The sequence below is a fragment of the Aspergillus eucalypticola genome, assembly GCF_003184535.1.
Source record: "Aspergillus eucalypticola CBS 122712 chromosome Unknown BO83scaffold_28, whole genome shotgun sequence".
NCBI classification, from domain to species: domain Eukaryota; kingdom Fungi; phylum Ascomycota; class Eurotiomycetes; order Eurotiales; family Aspergillaceae; genus Aspergillus; species Aspergillus eucalypticola.
The window spans coordinates 300070-321182 of NW_020290302.1; the positions used below are offsets into that span (position 1 = coordinate 300070).

Below are 21113 nucleotides of genomic sequence, written 5' to 3' on the forward strand. Positions count from 1 at the left end.
AAAAAATGACTGGAGAAAGGCAACGGCGCTGTTTCGTAATAAGAACAATAATAAGATGAGAAAATATAAGTCAAAGGATGATCATCAGACAAAAGCAGATGCAATAGCGTGCGAGGGCTAAAAGATAGTAATAGTAGCAGACAGGAAGTATAACTTGACAGGGGAGCGAAGTGAGTGAGAGTGAGAGAAGGGGGGGGGGGGGGGTGTGGAGGTGGAGGACAAGAAGCGATCCGCGCCGCGACTAAAAGGTAATCAATCAATGTCTGCAATGGACACACCGACCCTGGCTGGCCGGCAGTTGGGCAAACTACTAGTAGTAGTATCACCACAGTCAACCGTCAACCCAGTAGGTACCCTACTACTGAAGGAGCGGTCATTCAGCAGGTACCGTCCTAACCACTCCTAGTAAGTTGTAGTCAAAGACCACAAGTAATTTCCAGGAAACCCGAGATGACCTCGCCACGCAAGTCAACGGAGTCATCGGGGGTGACAGCCAGGAATCAAATCATACCGATACCAAAAATAACAAGAATTTGAACAACGAGCCCGAAATGTATGACAGAGGGGGAAGAAAGGAATATAACAGAAAAGAAATGTAAATGAAAATGAAAATAGGCAGTGTAAGATAATAAAAAGCAAATAAGTCAAAGCGAAAGAAAAGGATCGAGAGCAGAGGGGAGGAGGTAAGAAAAAAAGAAAAAAGAGTGGTATGTATACGTACTTAGACACAAGTGTCTCGCGTCGCCCCAAAGATAAATGGAACCTTTAACTAGTCGGTAGTTAGTAGCAAGACGAAGTAGTGGTGATAATAAAGATAATAATACCGCCGGGCGGGTTTTAGCACTGGTTCTGGCGCTTTCCGATTAAGTGGAAGGAAGCAAGTAGTAGGTAGTAGTATAGGTCGGGTGCGGTGATGGGGGAGTAGATAGTAGTAGGTAGTATTTCTTAGCTAAGGTAGCTAAGCCAAGCTGTCGGGTCGCCCGGTGCAAAAACAGGCCGATCGAACGGTGGGAAGCGCCGTAGTAGAGCTTTGTTGGCGGGTGTCTTTTTTCCTTAATAAGAAGGAAAAAATAAAAAGAAAAGACAGAGAGGGAAAAAAAAAAAAAAAAAAAAAAGAATAATAAAAAAAGGGTCGAGGGATTCGGAGGGGTTCCCTAAAAGACGGCCGGACGTCTGGAAGGAAAGTCGATGGATCCTCGAACGGGATTAAACTAGAAATAGCAGGTTGACCAAACCAGACTTCCCGTCCGGTCACTCTTGGAGGAGCGAAAAGTTAACTTGATCAGAGTCAGTCCGGAGGGCACTACTACCGGGAGTAGTAAGTGGTAGGTCGGCAGGAGTGGATTGATGGATGGATCTGATGGGTAAAAGGCGGAATCGAGTCTTGCGGGAACACCAAAATGATGAGAAGATTAGTTAGGGGGTTATGAACAAGAAAGAGGAGGAGAGATGGGAGGATGAAATAACTAATAGTCAATGGAAACGCAAATGACAAGGAAAATGAACTATCAAGCAAACGGCCAACCTAGCAGAGGCTGATAGGCCTTGAAGAGTGTGGCAGATGAAGAGGTCTGCTTGCCCCTCTCTTTTTCCCTTCTTTCCTGGTGGAGGGAGGGGGTTTATTGGGCCCATAGAACAGCCGGTGCGCGCAAAGTAATAGCAGTAGCTAGGGAATATGGGCGATTTGCTGCTCTGCAATTCCTTACAGATGATGGGAATGATGATGCTGATGATAGTTCAATCTCAGATGTCTCCAGTGAACCGTCCAGATGAAGAACTGCTTTTCGATCCGCGTTTTCGTTGCTTTGATTTCTTCCTCTCGTCTGGTGTTTCGCTTTTGCTTTCCTCTGGGTTTCTCTTGTTTTCTTTTTATTTATTTTTCTTTTTGGTGCACGCCTTCTGAGGGGACTGGGTCTTGTAACCCTGAACCAGGATCCTGGTTTGCATGAATTAACACAAGCCACCTGAATTGACAGATCGCCTTTCTAATTCGTCTGGGCAGTCCTGCTTTTTTTCTTTTTCCTTCTTTTTCTTTTTTACTCCTTCCTCCTTAAAAGAGTTAAAAAGAAAATAAGGGAAGCGAAAATCAAAAGGACAAGCGAAAGACAAAAAGGGAAAAGAGTGATAAGAATTTCCCTTCATTTTCTCTTTTTTCTTTTTTTTTTTTTTCAATTTGATTTTCTTTTTCTTTTTCTTCTCACTTTTTTTTTTCTTCTCCTCTTTGCTTTCTTCAATATCTCAGTTTCGGCCTCTGACTGCTGGTGACAGACCAGAAAACAAAAAGGGCAGAAAGTGGAGCCGCAAACTGGAGCTGAACCAGAACGGGCTAAAATGAAATTCGCAAAATAAAGAAGAAATGAGAACCCACTTACAACCAGCTGTGGTGCAGTCTTGGAAGACTGAAGGAACTGACTGGGTACCGTCGGTTTTTGGATCTGTTGGGGGCCCGCAATCAGCTCCGGTCTTCCTCAGTGCCACATGGATGGGTGGACTGGAGAATAATTAAAGGCGCTCAAACACACACACACCCACACCCAACGTCAACCGCTCTCTGTTGGCGGTGGATTACAAGTAGTAGTAGTGTTCAATGGTGTACGGGTCCGATTGGGAACGGTTTTTCCTCGGGGGAAGGCTTAAAGATGGGTGAGCTGATTGTGAAATGATCGGTGCCCAATACTTCGAGGGGTAGTGACTCCCGTGGCCAAAGGTGAGGAGTTCAATCAATCTGAGTGGTGATGATGGTGTAAGTTGAGGGAAAACCGATTATATGTTTCCGCCTGAGGGGAAGGAAGAGCCTGAGAGGCGACAGTAAATACGTTAGGCGTCCTCTTGTCCTATCACACAGCCGGTGAGTCGATGGGACACTCCTGGCGACTCATAGGACTCCGGCAAGACAAAACTGAAACCAAGAGTGAAATCGACAATCAGACAAACCAGCCACAGCAGATGGGGAAAGAATTCAGTTATCCCTCCCAAGGGCTGATTAGATGGATGACTTAACCAGGCGGTAGCACGGAAGTTTACTTGTGTACACACTCGAGACATGCTTGCTGTCAACACACACTCTCAGTCACAGCCTCTCGGCTTCATTCTTTCGGTCTGTTGGTGCCCATCCTTTTCTTACTCCTGTGATTCGGCTTAATTCGTCTGATTATTGGCAAGGGGGGTGTCCATTCCCCTATCTTCACCCACGGGACCGACTCAGATCTAGAAGTCAATTTGTCCCTGCAACGGTGTCCGACAGGAGTGCCCTGGACGGTATGCTACGACGATGAAAAGCCAAGCATTATTGTTTACCTGGATGATGGCAGATGAAAATGGTCAAAAAGGGCAGAAGCGCACAGGACAAATAGGCCCTGACTCGGAGTATGAAGCCAAACGGGAATGAGGTATGCATGATGCGACCCAGGAGGGAGGGGGAAAGGGAGACCTGAACGACTACTACTATGACGGTGCCCCACGCAGGAGCAGAAGACGGTGAGCACCCTCCACCTTGCTCGGGTGTCACTTGGTCATTGGAATCAAGGGTTTGACTTGCTACGCCAATGCTGTGCGCTCAGATATGCACAAGACGGACTCAATAGAGTTCTGCATGGATTAAGGAGCTGATGGGCGCTTCTAAAAGGCGGAGAAGAAATATATTGGGACACGCTGGTCCTAGAAATTCCCGAGGCGAGGGGAGCATTCAACAGGCTCCAAGGCACACCTCGTCCTTCTTTTTATTATAGATCAACCTACTTAGAGCTGGGTGCAATTCTACACACTCTCAAACAGTCGTGTAGATAAATCACCTACTAGCCACTTCTGGGCTCCATACCTGTCATGATCATAGCTAGACCAGTGCCATGTCTCTCCCCTCTGATGGGCGAGCCACCGTTCGAGTTTCTACCCGGCCCGCCCGCTAAAAACCGGAGCAGCTGGACGATTAGATCATCACCCAGGGAGGCCCCTGTCACCAACTTGCATAACATGGTTGCGCACATACATGATACATACATTTGCTGGTTGCTGCTACGGGGTAGGACGGAGTACGGAGTACAGGTAGAATAGGGACCTACCCTTACTACGTGTTATCATCTTGGTTGTTTACCTTTTCTTTCCCACCCCCACAACCAAAAAAGCAAAACGGCAATTGTTCCCTGGGTCTTCATCTGCGACTAATTATGGTTCACCTCAGGGACAGCCGCTGACTTATCCGCGGTCGTCCGAAGGAACGGTAACTTACGGAAGAGAACCTTGGGTTTCCCTCCTTTTTACTTTTAGTTATTTGGCTTACTGGTCGCAGCTTGTCATTCGGATTACATTCGGTCAAAACAAACCTTTTTCTGCCAAACGCCTAACAGCTTTCTTTCCCATGCCAATCTTCAATAAACCTCATCATTAGCGCGTATTCAAAACATGAATGCTCGCAACCTAACACAAAGAACTGACCTAGCTAGTCTGATATACTACTAAAATAGTCTACCGTCTAAAGGGACTGCGCAGATATGTATAAGGGGTAGATCTCATGACGCAGCATCGGAGTGAGTACCCAGTTTGCCACCTTTCGGTCGCGTCGTATATTTACCTAGCTCGTATTGTGACACGGTTACTAGTAAACTCACCAGCTAGAGCCTCTGACTCTGAAAGCATTGACTAGTACATTCCCGCGCGAACCAGCAAAAAAATCAATAAGAACATGAAGAACGGAAACGAAAATCAGAGAAAAGGTCAGTCAAAGAGCACTTAAACTGATTAGGCTAAATGTGGCTACAGTCTTGCTTACTGCTGCCACCCTGCAAGACTGTAAGACGACCAAATGACTGGGCTCGCAAGCACAGCAGCCCGATCACCTTCACCTTCAATTAGTGGGGTAATATCAACACACCGTCGTGGCCTTGAACCGTCCCTAAAATTTCGGCTGGAATAATCTCGGTCTCGGGAAAATGGAGGGGCATAATCCTGATGGAACTCTCGACTTTCCAACTAACCACAACTCCGACACATTATTATTCTACTCAAATTTGTTACCGCAGAGAACCATGTCCTCTTCGCGTCTTTGTTCACATCGAAGCATAAACAAAACCCAAACTGACGCGATGACCCAACAGCACCCAACCATAACAAAAACCACCTCCAGATTTACACCCGATGTTCACCGTCTCGCTCTCAGATACGGAATCTTCCGTACCTTACAAAGTTCAAAATCGGAGTCAAGCTATGCCTTATTCATTACCGCCAATTGCCTGCCCCTCCACAGGTGACCCATTTCTGGCTTCGGAGAGCCAACGAATTCAACAGCTTGTGCCCCCATTCGGTCGATCCGCCTTTTTAGTGACGTTCCATGATCCCGTCTCCTGGAACCCACCGTCGGCTGGCGGCATGTTGGGTCTGTCTTTGAGACTTCAGCGGTTTTTAAGACAAGAGGCAATAAACCAAAAAATAATTTCCCAAAAAAAAAGAAAAAGGAAAAGAAAGGGCGTTGGCGCCAGGCTCCATTCTCCCTACAGTAAGAAGAACTTAACTCTAGTAAAAGTAAAACATACTCAACAAACCCGCCAATTCACTACCGACTCATCGTATGCATGGACTACTGTAAGAATGGAGTCGCACGGTTTCTTTCTGTTCAGGTTTTCCCTTTTGAATGGAGATCCTGCAAGGCTGGGTCGACTGGCAAAGTTAGTAGCAAATGATGTGCATACTGTGCGCCGGTACTACACCTATGCGGCAAGTAGGGCCGGAGAGGAGGAGAAGGAGGAGGAGGAGGAGGAGGCCTACTCTCTGACTCTCTCTTTCTCTTACAAACTAGTATTGGAATGATCAGGTGCCGGAAGCAAGGGATAGCCCTGTCCTTTACGACAGATAGCTCGACGTTTTGTACTGGGGTTACACGGGTAGAGATACACTGTGGCTATTGGGAATTGGCCGTCGAATTGGGCGGCAGAGGGGTGCGAATACACCATAGGTGGAAGTAAGAGAAAGATCCTGGTGCTAGTAGTAGTGCTCAAGGCTGATGCTGCTGTTCTGCTAACCTGATATGAATCCCCGGGATTTGTTCTGCGAACAACCTACTAGTACTAGTAGCAAACAGGTAAGTAGATAGGTAGGTAGTAAGCGCCATCTCAAGATTGGAATTTGCCAGACCTATTCTCTTCATTCGTCTGACTTAGGATCCATCTAATCGAAAAAATAAATTAATACAAAATAACCTGGAGTCTACGTACCAAACAGCAAGCAACACAAGGAGAGTCCGATCCCCAACACAAACGCAACCTCGTCTGTAATCCGCGGGATTTCCTTGACAGCAGAAAACTCCGGCGGCGCAAGCACCATATACAGTAGTAAACTTAACTGCCGAAACTCCGGGTCTACTACTTCTTACCACCTAATTTATGCAAACACATGCCAGGACGGGGTTCTCCGTACCGTCCGCGGTGGTCGGCAGGCAGGCAGGCAGGCAGGCAAGTTGGCGTTGGCGCTGGCTGAAGATTCTGCCTTGCTAGCTAGCTAGTAAGTATGTAGCTACCTACCCTTAACCCACTCAGACTTTGAGGATTGTGTGTGTGTGTGTGTGTGTCTGTGTGTGCGTGTGGAAAAGGCGACCAGCAAATAGAAAGATGGAATGGGATGCGGTCATCACGAGGTCCGGGCGCCATTCTTTAGACCGATTACAGGTAAATCTTCGCCGGACCCAAATTGCAGATCAATTCCATGTCTCAGGCCTATCATTTGTCCCAGCAAGGACCATCAAGCTCCCCCTACCCCTCACTAGACCGGCTAGGTATCCTGACTCCTGACTCTTTTCTCGCAAGGTCATGAGATGTGCCAACCCAAATGCCTTATGGGGAGGGGGGAAGGGAAGGAGTTTGGGCCGGCCTGGTCAGACCGTCCGATAACTACTTACTATGTGAACTTATCGCCCGTATACGGGAGAACCAATCGATGGGGAGTCTAACCCCTCAGTTGTCCAGGACATACTTACATACACATACACACACCCACCAATTCTCGTTCTGAGAAAAAAAAAAAAAAGGTGACAGCGGGACTGCCCGCCTTGTGACTCCGAGAGGGTGGTTCGGAGCGGATCATAATTCTACTGGGCGGTAGGATCGCTAGAGAAAGAAAAATGATAAAAAGTGAGGCTGGGATTCCTTGGCGTAATATTGGTTTGTTAAAGTTCATAAAAGCTATCCATCTGAAAGAGTGGCCACCGTGGAGGAGGTGGAGGAGGAGGTGGAGGAGGAGATGATGGTACTGGTGGTAGTGGAGTATGTCGCAACCGCGCGATATCAATTTGATCAACATGCTTCGATCATCGAATATGGATTTACAAATGGCATCTGGAAGGCAGCCAAGCCATATCTCAAGGGCTCCATGAAGAAAAACCAAATCAGCGTCTTTAGTTTGTCGAGCTGGGGAATGGCTCACGGAGATGACTACTGGATGTGGCAGTGCTCTTCCTTTGGAGGGCAATATAGTGGATATGGATGCTATGCCGATCCAAGGGAGAATTATTTGAGATTGTCTAGTCTAAGGGAAGCTAAAGCCTCGTTATTGCGCTGATCCATTCGTCTACGGCGTGTCGCAATGAGGCTGCTTATCGTATCAATCTCATCGCAGGACTGAAGAGAGAAACGAAGCTTGGGGGATTGTAGCTTTGCGTGGGTGGTTGGTGGTTTGGAGCTGGAAATCTGAATAAAAGTATTAGCCAGTATTCTTTGTTGTCGAGTCACATACTAGTTACTACGGAGTATATATCAGATATATGCCTTTTCCTCTCAGCCAGCTACCCAGCAGTATATTATCCCAGTTCCTACCAAGAAAGAACCGCTAACGTAAACTGTACACAATGGACCACGTGGACCTCGCCTCCTGGGAAGCTTCCCTCCCCGTCGGTAGCAAACTAGTAAAGTAGTAGGAGTAAGTAACCCACTCCAAACTGTGAGAGCAATCGAGTGGCAAAATGATTCTTCTCCCAGCAACATAATGACCTGTCCCATATCTTTTGCCCCCTCCTTTATGCGATTTGCGATTTGTCTCATGCTGCTCCGTACTCCAGACTCCGAACCCCAGGCTTTTCGACTAACTCTCTAACATACCAACCTTATCGAGGGACGATCGGTCGAGCTACTGTACTACAAGACTAAACGATCGCTCGAATCGGGGTAAGCGAGGGGGTAAGGTAGAGAGCGCTCTACCTACCTATGGAGGGATAGAAGTAGTCTCTTGCGCAGTGAGGAATCCAGGAACCGATCTTCAAATCTTACTGCGTGCATGCGCAGTGCACCCAATTCGTGCAGTAATAGGCATGAGTCGTACTACGAGTTCGGTGCCACAGCGACGGTCTCAACAATGTGCCTTGCCAGCCAGCTGGTATCATAACTTTTTCTAATGTGGTAATCAATCCCTAGCTAGGATTACGTGACGCCCAAGAATACCACGTCTTACACGAGGTCAACCTGAGAGTGTTGTATGAAGGATGGAGAGGTCGAATATGATCCGGATATATTTGAAGAAAATGATCATTTCTAATGACAGAGTTCCACTATCAACTTCTTAATTCTTACCACAGTACTACTACCTGATTAGATATTGGCTAGTATCTATCTCCTGTAGTGATCCATACGATATCCATTTCTGCAGGTAAGAAATCTGCTGAGGGAATGCCTGCATATGACGCTAACCAAAAGGGGATGTGCAGGTTTTTTCCTTCTTCTGATTTTCCCTTTAGTGATTATTTTTCCCTGCTGCTCGAGTGGAGAGTTCCCGGCGTGCCCGGTTCTGCCGATGAGCTTACCTGCTCATTACTAGTGGGTAAGTAGTCATTCCTGCTCCCTACTCCCTACTCAGGAGGTGCTAACTCGCTCTAATCCCAGACCCAAAACAAAGACATCGTGGTACCCTCTAGGTCGTCCTCAAAGAAAAGTGCACTGACCAATCTCCCTTGGAGGCAAAGCGAGGAGAGCTGTCCTCCACCAGAACTGCTTCAGTTCCTTGATTTCCCGCCACCTCCCGACTACTACACACCCACTACACAGGTACTCGGTTGGAACAGGCTACTCCATATCGACTAGACTGCCAATCCCTAACACATGCACACAGCACAGACACCTGGGCAAGTGACCATTCACCATTCGGGCACCAATAGTGTCAATCCGTGGTCTGTGTGTAAACGGTAGGACGGTTTCGCCCAGCCTTTTCGGTGACTATCATCCAGTCAGCCTCACGAGTAATACGAAAGACCATTTTTGCTGCTGGACGGGCCGCGTTCGGGAAGCTGTTTGACATGTTTCCACAGACGGGTGTCGAGAGGGTATGACAGCAGCAGCTCTTTTTGCGGGGGATGTCCCCGTCGCAATCTGGATACCTGCCGGAGAAACACCCGAACCCATTGGATGGGTTTCTCATCTTTGCAACGCCATCAAGCACCTGTCACCAACCTTTCTCCGTGGACATGGCTTCGACTGACATGGGCGCGCACAACAGAGTCGATCGCTACAGGTGTCAAATCGGTGCTAGGATTAGCACGCGACGACGGCCTACCAATGCAAGTCAACCGAAGCGCGCGCAGTTTTTCTTTTTCCCAGTCTGCCCTTTTTTTACTTTTTCCCACCCTAGCCGTCACTGGACTCATCACATTCCCACCGGTCTGGAACCTCCACAACCTCCTTTTTTGCGATCACAGCGCGTCGCGCCGAGCAAGTCCGGCACGGCGCGCGAGTGCTAACAAGGAAGGGAGTGGAGAAGATCGTACCTACATTCTATGTATGTGAACGGAGTAGTCCGTTCTGACGTACATGCGCATATACATGCGATTGTTGAGGACAATGATCAATGATGAAGACTCATGTCATATGCACTGGCATCGTTGCAGTCCCGCAATGGCCGTCCCGATCATCATTATTGCCGTTGCTCAGGTTGCGATCGCAAAGACTGCGCATGTGACGTTTTGAAGTAACGACGCTATCCATACTCACATACTCACTAGTAGGTGGCAGTTGGAGTCTTTCTTTCTTTCTTTCTTTCTTTCTTTCTTTCCTTTTCTTTTTCCGCCTCTTTTCCGTGATTTCTTTGACGGCAGCAACAGGCTGGAAAAGGAAGTCTGCCTTGGGTAGCAAACGAGATAAAGCAAGCCATGGCATCTCCAATGCTCACCGTGCCCAGGATGGGGGGAACCAAATGGCCACGACGCATGGCGGAGAACTCAATTTGCGAGGATCAGCATCTGGACAAAGCGCGACCCCCGGACGACAGGACGATCCGAGTCTCTAGATCCCGCTGTCTGACTCGACACCAACCAGGGAAGAGAAATGGCTAACGGGAAGCACCTAGTCTATACCACGTACACACAGCTAGATTACTACCCACGATGCACCCAAGATTAGACTAATGGATTCGAATAATGAGGGAGCGATCGAGAGAGTAAGTGAGACCTTTGACGGATCCCAACTACTACCCACCCCGGTCTAGTCCCGCACGAAGGCAGAAAGGATTAATATAGATACATTAGTTAGGTAGCCATCACGGCCCATGCCATGTCCGTCGGGCCTATCTGGAGATTAAAAAAGAAATTCAGGGGCTGGCCAAAACAGCCCCCAGGTGAACTAACTAGATAGCAGCCTACTTAGAAGACGTAGGAAGGTGACAGTCAGTCAGTCACTTCTTCAAAGGTACCTTTCCATCCACTCTCATTGGTAAAAAAAAGAGTGCTTCGTATTTCTCCCGGCTTGCACACTACTGTCCATCCCGGGGGCCACCATTTACTTAACTTGGGTAGGGTGGTAGGTGTCAGACTCAAAAGTACGCTCTTGCCCTGTGTGTCGTATCCGCTTCCCCCCTTCCCCCCTCCATCAACCCCCTGATCAGCAACCATGTGTCTGGGCTAGACAAAATTCAGCTTTAGAGACGACCTGGAATGATCCTTTGGATAGTTACTTGGGATTGAAGTGAAGTGAAGCTAAGGGCTAAACCGTACCCGTGTGTGTGTGTGTGTGTGTGTCATGCCACGCACACTTTCAACTGACTAAATAGTTAGTTTTCGTGTATTGCCTGGGATGTAAATCCATGCAATGCTACCTTGATACATTGATGCTTACCACATATTATAACACACCTGGATACTGTAGAAAAACAACATAAACATAGCACGAGCATAGATATCACATTACACAGAGAAAACCCAACTAATAGCCCAAATACTCAAATGTGAATCACACAGTATAGAAATAAGTTATCTCGGAGAAAGAATCCGATTCACCACACCCACCAACATCCCCATAAACCTGAAACCCCAATCAAATCAAATCAAATCAAATCAAATGAAATACCAATATCAACATCAAATACTACCCAGGTTCATTTTTGCATACCCCATTACATACACACACACACACCCACACCAATACACAGACTAAACTAACCCCTCCCCCTACCATCCTGGACTAGCCTTTCTAACCGAGAGAGGAAATAAAATTGCTTTTCAAATCGAGCCTCACTATGCGGAGATTTCTGGTTGGTCGGGCTGATTGAATAGGTGGATGGATAAATTGGATGGAAGGATTGATGATAGACGACTGTAAAGTAAGTGATGGCTTCCCTGGGCTGAATGAGAGAGGGGGGGGGGGGGGAGGTGATATTCAATGAAATTGGGTCTAGAATGTACAATATGTATATAGTTTAAGGTTTTAGGTTTCTGTCGTTCGTTGCCTTTTGCCTGCTTTGCTTTGCGGACCATTTGTAGTCGTGGATTGGATAGATGGATGGATGGATATTGTTTGCTGGATGGGTACTAGTAGTTACTTACTTAGTACGAAGTACTGAGTTATTGGGGGTATGGGGTATGGTTTTACTCAGTGGAGATGTCTAGTATTGTTTTTACTGCGGAGTAGACTACTTACGTCTACATGAGGTAGAACTTACACACACACACACAGCTTAGTATTCTAGAAACAACAATCCAAATTACCACCCCAGCAGCATCCCCTCCTCACCAACATAACCCCAACAACAACAACAACAACAACATAAGTATAAAGAAAAAAAAAAAAAAATCAAATCGACTCATCAAATCCACACATCTATAATTACCTTTCTATTCGCCCAACAAAAACCCAAAAAAAAACCCAAAAGATCCCAATCTACATCTAACCGATATATACGTGTTGAAAACTTTTTCTATTGCCAATTTAATTGCTAAGTATGGTGTAGATGCAGCATAGAACTGCGATATATGTCAAAGACAAAATCACAGATAAACCAATCAGGATTCCCCGATCACTGTGATCGAATGTTTAAACTAAGGAAGGAGGAGGGTCAGGTCATTTGAGGGGGGGGGGGGCCGGGGGTTCGAAGAAGGGGCCTGAGCTTCATGCTTGCTCAGTGTTGCATCTCGGCATTAGGGATGGAAAATAGGATCCGAGGGCATAGTACTTACTATCTACTAATCTTACTGTAGTAGTGTACACATGGAGTACTATATTTACTACTTACTAGCTAGCTATACAGGTCTACACAGTAGGAATAATATCAAATTAGGGACAATAGATCGAAATCAAAAATTTCCCGTTGTCGCGCGTCTGCTGACACTAATAATCATCGCCACCATAGTTAATCCATAGGATAAAATCCTTCCTACGGGGTACAATCACATAGTACTATATACTAAGTAGTAGTGGTTAATAATTCTCGCCTCACTTTACTAATTCCTTCTAAATGATAATGCAACAAGAAGAGGAATGGGTCATGGAAGTACAATTCCGAGCTGAAATAGAAACCCTTTCACTACGTAGAATGGGCCTATTCGGACTTTTGTACCCATATGGAAGAAAACCAAGATAGCTAAGCTACATCGAGTATGATACTGACTAGCACGTACGTATCAGATGCGTTGGATTTGATTTGCGATTGGGGAAGAAAAGAACAGTAAAAAAAAAAAAGAAAGAAAGAAAATGTGGGTGCTGGTGCTGGTGCTGGTGCTGGTGCTGGTTCTATCTGGTCTGGTTGGAAATGGACTCTTACTAAAAGTTAGGTATGTGATGATCGGATTCTTTTTCTCCGTTTCAGCTACACTGGTCTATCTGCTTGCTTGGTTAGTGTGGTGCTACTGCTACTGCTAATGCTCATGCTACTGCGAGGAAAGGAGGGAGGGAGATGCGTGTCATAGGTAGACAGGTACAGGTGGGTGGGGAGAGGTGTCTGTCTGTCTGTCGGTCTGTCGGTGAGATGCATGTCAAATAACTCATGACTGTTCGTGTGGAGTTGATTTGAATTTGTTTTGGTTCGTTCTGGATCGTCGGGTATGGTGTTTGTTGTTATTGTTAGAAGATGCCATGGTCACAATGGCATCTCACTCATACTGCTGAGAGACTGACGGCGCGGTTACCGACAGAACATGCATCGCTTTACCTAAAATAGAGCGCATTTCCCCTTCAGGTCTTGTGCAACATCATGCATTTCTATAGTGGAGCAGTCTTTCAATCATCTAGTCAATCTAAGACAGGAACATGATCCAGCCGCTGAAACCCAAAGCAAATGCAATCTGAATGTCATAATGCCAATACATCAAGCCGTCATAATACACTCTGAGATCATGCCATGCAATGTAGACACTGGTTCTGGTCGTCTAATATCAAATGCAAACAAAGTGGTATATGAAACAAAAGAGTCAAATCCTAACATCAACCCAGCCTCAGTTTAGAAACTGAGTCTCCGGTTGCTGTCGAAGGAGGTAGTGGAAGATGCGCCAAATGCCCTTCAGCGCTTCCACACGGTCTTCGCCGTTGAACAGGTCATACCACCGGGTGCGTCGTAGCTGTAGAACATGCCACGGTTGCTCCGGTGTGTCGGTTACAGGCGGGAAGTTGCTGGACCCATTGGTGATGACTTCGAGATATCGCCGGTGTACGCGCAGATGAAGGATCGACACATGATGGTTGATGGAGGACAATAGGTAGATCTGCCGTTTCAGTTAGTCCTATCCATGTAACCCAGACAAAGTAAGATGATCGGAGCAGGCCACTTACATCGTCAAATGCACTGTCGAGCGGCTTTCCAATCTGTATATATCGCATCCGCTTGTCCCAAAGACCGGGCCCGGGCTGGATAATCTTCCACCTATCGCTGTTGCTCATTTTTCGCGCAGAGCTCGGTCGACGCGATGCGAGGAACGGGTGCTCGTACTTGGAGCGCTTGCGAGCATATCCCGACTCGGATGGCAGCTTGTCCTCCCCATGTGTCTCCTTCTCATTGTCACTGACGGAGTCGTTGGGAGCGCCGCCCCATCGGGGCACGGTTGTCCACCACTTGCCTTCACCTGGTCTCACCTCTGCTTCCCCCTGTCTCGCCCGTTCCTGAGCTGTCAGGAGCATGGCACCTACCTCCCGAAGCAAATCACACACCTCTCCCATGCCAGAGCCTGGGGCATCATGTGGCCCGCGCCATGAGGTCTCAGGTCGGCACTGCGCTGCAAAGATAGGCCCCTCCATTATACCGCTTCGCGCCAGTTGACGGTCCTTTGGCGATCGTGCGGTTTGGAAGGTGTGTCGAACAGGAAAGAGCAAAGTCTTCACGGCCAACCGAGGTGGCGAGATAGGAGGAGCCGCCTGGCAGCCAAAGGGCCAAGCAGCCATTTCGGCCAACGCTCGAACGGTCTCCTCACGTACATCCTCGGGCATCTCCTGTCCGGCACCAAGACGGCGACCCTTGTACATAGTAACCATTTCCTGCTGTGTATCTGGCTGCGCCTGAGAACCGTCTTTTGTCGCTTCCGCAGGCGGCGCTGGGTCCACGTCCATGGGGGTTTCCGTATGGTCTTGCGCCGCTGGCAGTTGGGCATCCCCATTCGTCTGCATTATGTCTGTGTCTTCCTGCTCTGCCAGTGGGGGCGGCGTTTTCGGGCGCTCGTAATACTCGTCCAAACTGGTATCCCAGTATTGAGCCATCCGTTCCAGGCCGGTCCAAAACTTCCTTGTTTGAGCCACGCGCACCCTTTGACGGCCCTCGCGGGGCGGCAGTCTGCCCACCTCTCTGAAAGCGTCATCGTTATCCAGCAGGAGCTCGTTCTGCAACGCCTCGAATCGATCTCGGGAGGGATATGAATTGCCATTGTCCATCAAGATGGGACAGCCATCCTCATCCACCGGGGACGAGCGGGCTAACGAGTTATCCCAAGGGAGCGGAGGAGCCGTGTTTGACCCGCTCGGGCGAACGATGTCTGCTGCGGACACATTCTCTTCTAGTCTCAAATTGAGCGCCTCGAATTTCTGCGGGTTGATATCCTGTGGCCGTCGGATTGACGCCAGCACTTCACTCAGTCTCGACAGAGTAGCGTCCGGGTCCTTATCCGAAAGTTCCGGCAGGTTGTAGACGGGGAAGTCAAGGGGTGTGGGGGCGGGAGGAGGACGGCGCTCTTTCTCCGGCTCTGAGCTCACGGAGGGTAGACCTGCATGGCGTGTCAGTATTAGGGATTGGACACTGTGAGTGCGCTCAGGTCAGTCAACCTGGCTGACAGCAGGCCTGGAGGGTTGGGGGCCATTCAGTTGGCTCTTAGAAGCAGCTGGAGACGAAGGGACAAGACGCGACCGGCTCAGCGACCGGGTCTCTCCATCATCATCACACCACCACTCTAACCACTTTCTGATGGGCCCACGCCAATTCCGCACGACTCATAGAAAGTAGAAGGGAGCGCACATAAGACGGGACGAATCTAAAGGATGCAAGGGGAAGGCGATTGACGACCGAGCGGGAGGGAGAAGCTTACCCAAGGTACTACACCAGCCAAACATGATGCCGTAATTAGATTGCGGGAAGGCGGAACGGGAACGATGTTTTGTGTTTTGTCTCTTTCTCTAGTACTGTACTCTATGCGCCAAATCGAATCGAATCAACAGTCCAAAAGGGATGCGATGTGGATGCGATGCGAGATCTCAGCACTAGATGGAGGCTGAGTCGGTTTAGTTCATCACTTTGCGATGTGAGGCTAACCGGCAGTGGGGGAGAATAAAAAGAAGCACGGGAGGCACACGGAGGAAAGACAAATAAGAGGGCGGAAAATCAAGTAAGTAGTGGGAAGTAGATGAACCAGTCAGCGGGAAGAATGAGAAACTTGGTTAACAAGTAGTTAGTGGGCTGAGTTGAAAATTGTTGGATGGCCGGATGGTTGGAGGTTTGGGTGGATGATTTGTTGGATAAAGGCGATGATGGCAGTGGAGAGAGAGGAAGAGAGAGAGGGGAAGTGCATGCATTGAAATAGAAATAAGATAGTTAGTAGTAGTCTAGTAGTTAGCAGTGAAGAAAGAAGGTCAAATGGTCAAATGGTTTAGTCGCCTTCAAGTTTGCCTTAGCCTCTCTGGTTAGTCCTTGACACTCCCCGAGCTTCATTGGAATCCATCATTCTCCTTCCCCTCCAAGTGGAGTTGGACCCATTCAGTCCATTCCCTTTTCTCTCTTCCCAATACCATCCATCCATTTCACACTTCCGGGATTCCTCTTAACAATTTTGCCTCTGGGACCCAATTTACCCATCCGTGAACTTGTGAAGGGTACCTGGCAATTTTCCCCGGGTCCAATATTGCGGGGGAAGGAAAAAGTATGGGGATAACCATGGCTGCCCAGCGCCTTTCCCATTTCTTGGGCTCATGCGAAAGAACGGAACATTCTCTCTGGCTGTGATGTCAATTGACTTCCGATCCACCTTTTTTCTGATGGCGTTTCGACCAATACGTGGCCCCCAAATTCTGGGTGAAGGAGGGGACTTGTACACCGTCGGTAGTAGACGTGATCCCTGGAAGGGAAGATGGAGAATCACAAGTCCCGCGGTGGCAATGTTTTTCTCTCTCTCTCTCTCGTCTTCTGACTATTGCACAGGTGCACTCCGTCCTTATCCGGGGATATATCATCATGCATACATTTGTATACATTATTCCAGGGCACCTCGTGGGTGATCCAGTGAAATTTAAAATCAGCAGAGAATTGAGTCTAAGTCTGATTTGCACCCTGTAGATGCCACTATCGCTGTCAAATGTCAATCGTCCAAACCCAGACCAACTGGTCAATTCTTCATCCGAAAGATGGGAATTGTCCCAATCAGGTTAGACCATCCTGACTCAGCCTGCACATGATGGCACTAATGTGGAAGTGGATTAGCGGTACAGTAGGTGGCTGACTGGTATGTCCCAAAAGAGTAACTCAGTCACGGGGCCCCCACTGGATGGTCGCCATCAGCCAATGAATATCTGCCAATCACATCTTCCTCCCAATTACTTAATTAAACCAATCAGGGCAATTGCGCCAATCAATTCGTCCATCTTCATCTCCATCTTCTTCCTCTCCCATCTATCTACTACTCACTACTCATCTATCCCATCTGTCCATCTTTCCCTTCCTCCACGGTTCAGCTCCATCAGATAGATGAATCCATTTGATGTTCCATGTTGTGACTGACTTTGTTTCTCTAGGCTTCTCCCCCCTCCCCACCCCCTTCCGTATGCCAATGAGACCCGTTCCAACGTCTGGTGGTTCCTGACCACCCCCCAAGGGCCGTTAGTTAACATAACGCTAGGGGCGAGGGGCCTAAACCCCCCTCTCTGGCCAGCGACTAATGCCGCCCAGCACCTTCGTCAGAGCTGCCTCTGCATCGCGGATTGGATGTCTTGGATGACTGCGGTTTCATCCACTTCCTCAAGGGCAGCAATCTCTTTCAAACCCCCCTGCTTCCTGTCGTCACAGCCGGTTTGTTGGTTCACCTGTACATGGCGCTTGGCCAAACACAATGCGCTTCTTCTTTTTTGTTTGTTTCCAGGGTCCCTGGTCCTCTTTCTCTTCTCGCTCTCATCCCTGCTCCTTCACAGCCTCTCTCTTTTTCCATAGCTTCTTCAATATATCTGAATCTCTCTTCTTTCTTCACGTGTGATCGAAATCTCACGCGTTTTTGGCCCTCCTGCCTCACCAGCCTATCCTGAAACGGGTGCACCACCTCCAGGCTATTGCCTCTGACATCTGCTGTCATGGCCTGCCCGTCTCCTCCCGGTAGAGAAAATCAGCAATGAGTCGGGCTTAGCATGTGTGTATTTGCTTTCTCCAACTGTATCCACGGCTTCCGTTTGTTCACTCTTTCCATACCTTCGTGAGCCGGTCATTCACTACTACTACAACATCAAGTACTACTACTGCTGCTACTACTACCATTGCCGCGGCCTCCCCCGCTCGTTTACGCGCCAGCGGCCTCAAATCCAGGGATTCCCTCTTTTTTTGCACTTTATTATCATACCTGGTTCTTCATGCAGGCCACGTTCTTCTCTTCTTCCCCTCCTTGATCCAGCAAAGTACTTCGTGCGTCCTCCGGCCTGCGGGCTTGGCGACATGTCCAGGTCGAGCTCTGCGGTTCTCCATCAGAGTTCGAGATGTGCAACTAAAATTCCTCGACACTCCAATGTCTTTGTGTCTTCGGCGCCAGTAATCACCAGTTCTTCCTTCACCTCAGCTGCGTCCTCTCCCTCATTCACGAATTCGGTCCCCACGTCCACGACCGAAAGCTCATTGTTCATCGAGCCCTCTCAGTCCGATACATGGCACTCAACAGCTGCAGCTGCAGCGGTTCTAACAGATGCCTCGACTACACAGTCATTACAGCCATCGGTTGTTGACTCGGTGGTCGAGCCTACGACAACTGCATCTGCGACCCTAGCAGATCCTAGCGACTACAATCTCATACAAACACATACGGAGGATGGCACTCATTTTCACATGCCGGTATCGGCGCAGACAAGTTCATTGTCAAGCTATCAAACACCACTTCCGACAGCAGAACCCTCCACCCATGCGCTAAGCTCCATAACGTCAACGACGTCAACGACACGGTACCCCCACACCACCTCTACCTCGCTCATTCCACACTCAGCAGTAACTAGCGCTGTCACTTCAGCCAATGGCTCGTCGCATGGCTACATAGATCAATCGGATCATGGTGGCTCTCACGCCTCACTGGGCGCAATCTTGGGGGGCGTTCTAGGAGGCGTAGCTTTTGTTGCTCTTGCGCTTGCAATAGGTTATTTCGTGATGTGTCACAAGCGGCGCAAGCCCCGTGACGAGCTGGCCACTGGCACGAGTGAGGAACATCTGCAAGATGACCGCAGTCCGGCTGCTTCCTCAGCAGGCTCACATCAAGTATATCAGTCGTGCGGGTCATCTTTCACCGACCACTCCTCTACCCCCTCCAGCCCTCTGCGCGCTATGTTCCCATTATCAATTCCTGCCAAGAGCTACCAAGCGCGTCGGACCCCTTCCGGTCCAAATCTCCTCTCCGATGCGAACCCTTTCCTAGACTCTGCGGAGATCAAGTATGTGTCGCGTGGTAGCGGCGTGCCCAGCAACGCGGGGACGCTTCGCAACCCGTTCGCCGATGCAGCTCCAAGCCACACTGTGGTCATGCGGCAATCATACATGTCGCAGCGACCCACGTCAACTGCCTGGTATTCCCTGCACAGTGATCGCAGCTTAGGCAGTACGCTACACCTTCCTGGGCGGAGCAGCGCGGGTAGTAGCCTGCAACGACTCAGCTACCCGTTCACTGCGGCCGAGCTGGAAGCATGCGAGCCCATGGCCAGGTTAAGCACGCGCAGTGATCCTTTTGATCTGGAATGTCCACCCCACGCTATGCACCGGCGTAGTTCTACCGTCATACCAATAGGGCACGTCTAACTTAAAACGGTTGACGAGGGAGAAGATAGTGCTTTTTGCTGCCCGCACACTGAGTGTAGGGCTTGAGGAAGCACACGAGATATGTGACATGAGTCCACGCTATCATCTGCAATTAAGCATATGGTATTCCCGTCTGGGTCGTTGAACGGGGGATGCAAAAAGAGAAAGCGGATTTCACTTCAGATAACTGTATATGTATTTTACCTTATGATTGGTTTTAGTTGTTATCAGACATGGCACACAGGTGGTAGGTAGCGAAGGGTAAAGTAAGGGCGCCATGCTGTCACAGCTGTATTTGTATGTGTACGATAATTACATGTGCAATTGTCGTGTGCGAATACACATCCAATGAATTTCTGATTTGAATGCGATGATCTATGTGTTTTTTTTTTCTTTTTCTTGGCGTATCTGTAGTACACAATGATGAACTACAAGAAACTCCATGACATGTTCAGCTAAAATATATATTCATGTTCTGAACATAGTACCAATACTACTACTACTAATTGGAAGTGTGAATGCAACACTTGTACCTAACAAATAGTGGACTGACCATCACTCAGCTAACTTCAAGTTAAACCAAAGGACTACTTCTCAGATTATCTTCTCTGTATCAATTCTATAGTACTACTAGTATGCTTCATCCGTTCAACAACTAATACTTAATTTGGTGGTGGTGGTGTGGTACTTAGTACCTGGATATATATTCTTGTTCTATGCTTCCGTAAGGCTAGCTAGTAGCATCCCCGCGAATCCCCCCACCACAACCGCCGAATTTTGAGATCTACTAATAACTTAGTAATAGTAGCAGCCTACTGCTAACTAGGAAACAATAGTACCTACTATCGCTATAAGATTATTAAATATAACATCTTGTAACATGTTATATAGAAATTATGAATCTTATATGTAACCTTGATGGGAAACTACGAGAGCCACGATTACGTAGTGGGTGGGGGAGGAGAGAAATCTACACACAGACCAAATGCAGATTCGACAGCCGATATACTATAAGCGATAAAAAAAAAAAACATAAGAATAAAAATGGAAGACGTGCATGCAACTAAGTCCAATTAATATATATTTACGGAAAATCTTATGATTCTCCTAATAGAATACAACAGGAAGAGACAAGAGGTAATAGCACATTCCATGACCTAGATTTGACTGAGAGTCAAGAAAGTGGGGATGATGGACTTATTCCATTCCAGGTTGAATAAATATGAGGGGCGGGCTGGTTTTGACGTAATTGAAGGAAAGGAGGGAAGAGTGAGTTTTGGCTGCGATTTCAATAACTTCACCTTGTAGATACTACATAGAGATATACGTTCTGGACCATTACAAGGAACCAACGTTGTGTGTTAACCCTCGGAATGATATTCAGGATGTGCGTTACGACATTACATGTTCAGTGCAAAGGTAAATAATAGAGGAAAGAA

At 48.1% G+C, this 21113-nt stretch overlaps 3 protein-coding genes across 3 annotated transcripts; 2 read left to right on the top strand and 1 right to left on the bottom strand.

Moving 5' to 3' along the window:
* Window positions 1-9105: 9105 nt before the first annotated feature.
* Window positions 9106-9765, top strand: BO83DRAFT_123491 (uncharacterized protein). The gene has a single exon (XM_025526042.1). It carries the CDS (start codon window positions 9323-9325, stop codon window positions 9704-9706), a length of 384 nt encoding a protein of 127 aa, XP_025384381.1. The 5' UTR covers window positions 9106-9322; the 3' UTR covers window positions 9707-9765.
* Window positions 9766-13666: 3901 nt separating this feature from the next.
* Window positions 13667-15761, bottom strand: BO83DRAFT_321370 (uncharacterized protein; the record flags this gene model as incomplete). The annotated part of the gene is made up of 3 exons (XM_025527848.1): window positions 13667-13933; window positions 14001-15418; window positions 15737-15761. 3 exons carry the CDS (start codon window positions 15759-15761, stop codon window positions 13667-13669), a joined length of 1710 nt encoding a protein of 569 aa, XP_025384382.1.
* A 2329-nt stretch (window positions 15762-18090) lies between these two features.
* BO83DRAFT_123569 (uncharacterized protein) lies at window positions 18091-19788 on the top strand. The gene has a single exon (XM_025526043.1). It carries the CDS (start codon window positions 18337-18339, stop codon window positions 19672-19674), a length of 1338 nt encoding a protein of 445 aa, XP_025384383.1. The 5' UTR covers window positions 18091-18336; the 3' UTR covers window positions 19675-19788.
* The last annotated feature ends 1325 nt before the right edge of the window (window positions 19789-21113 follow it).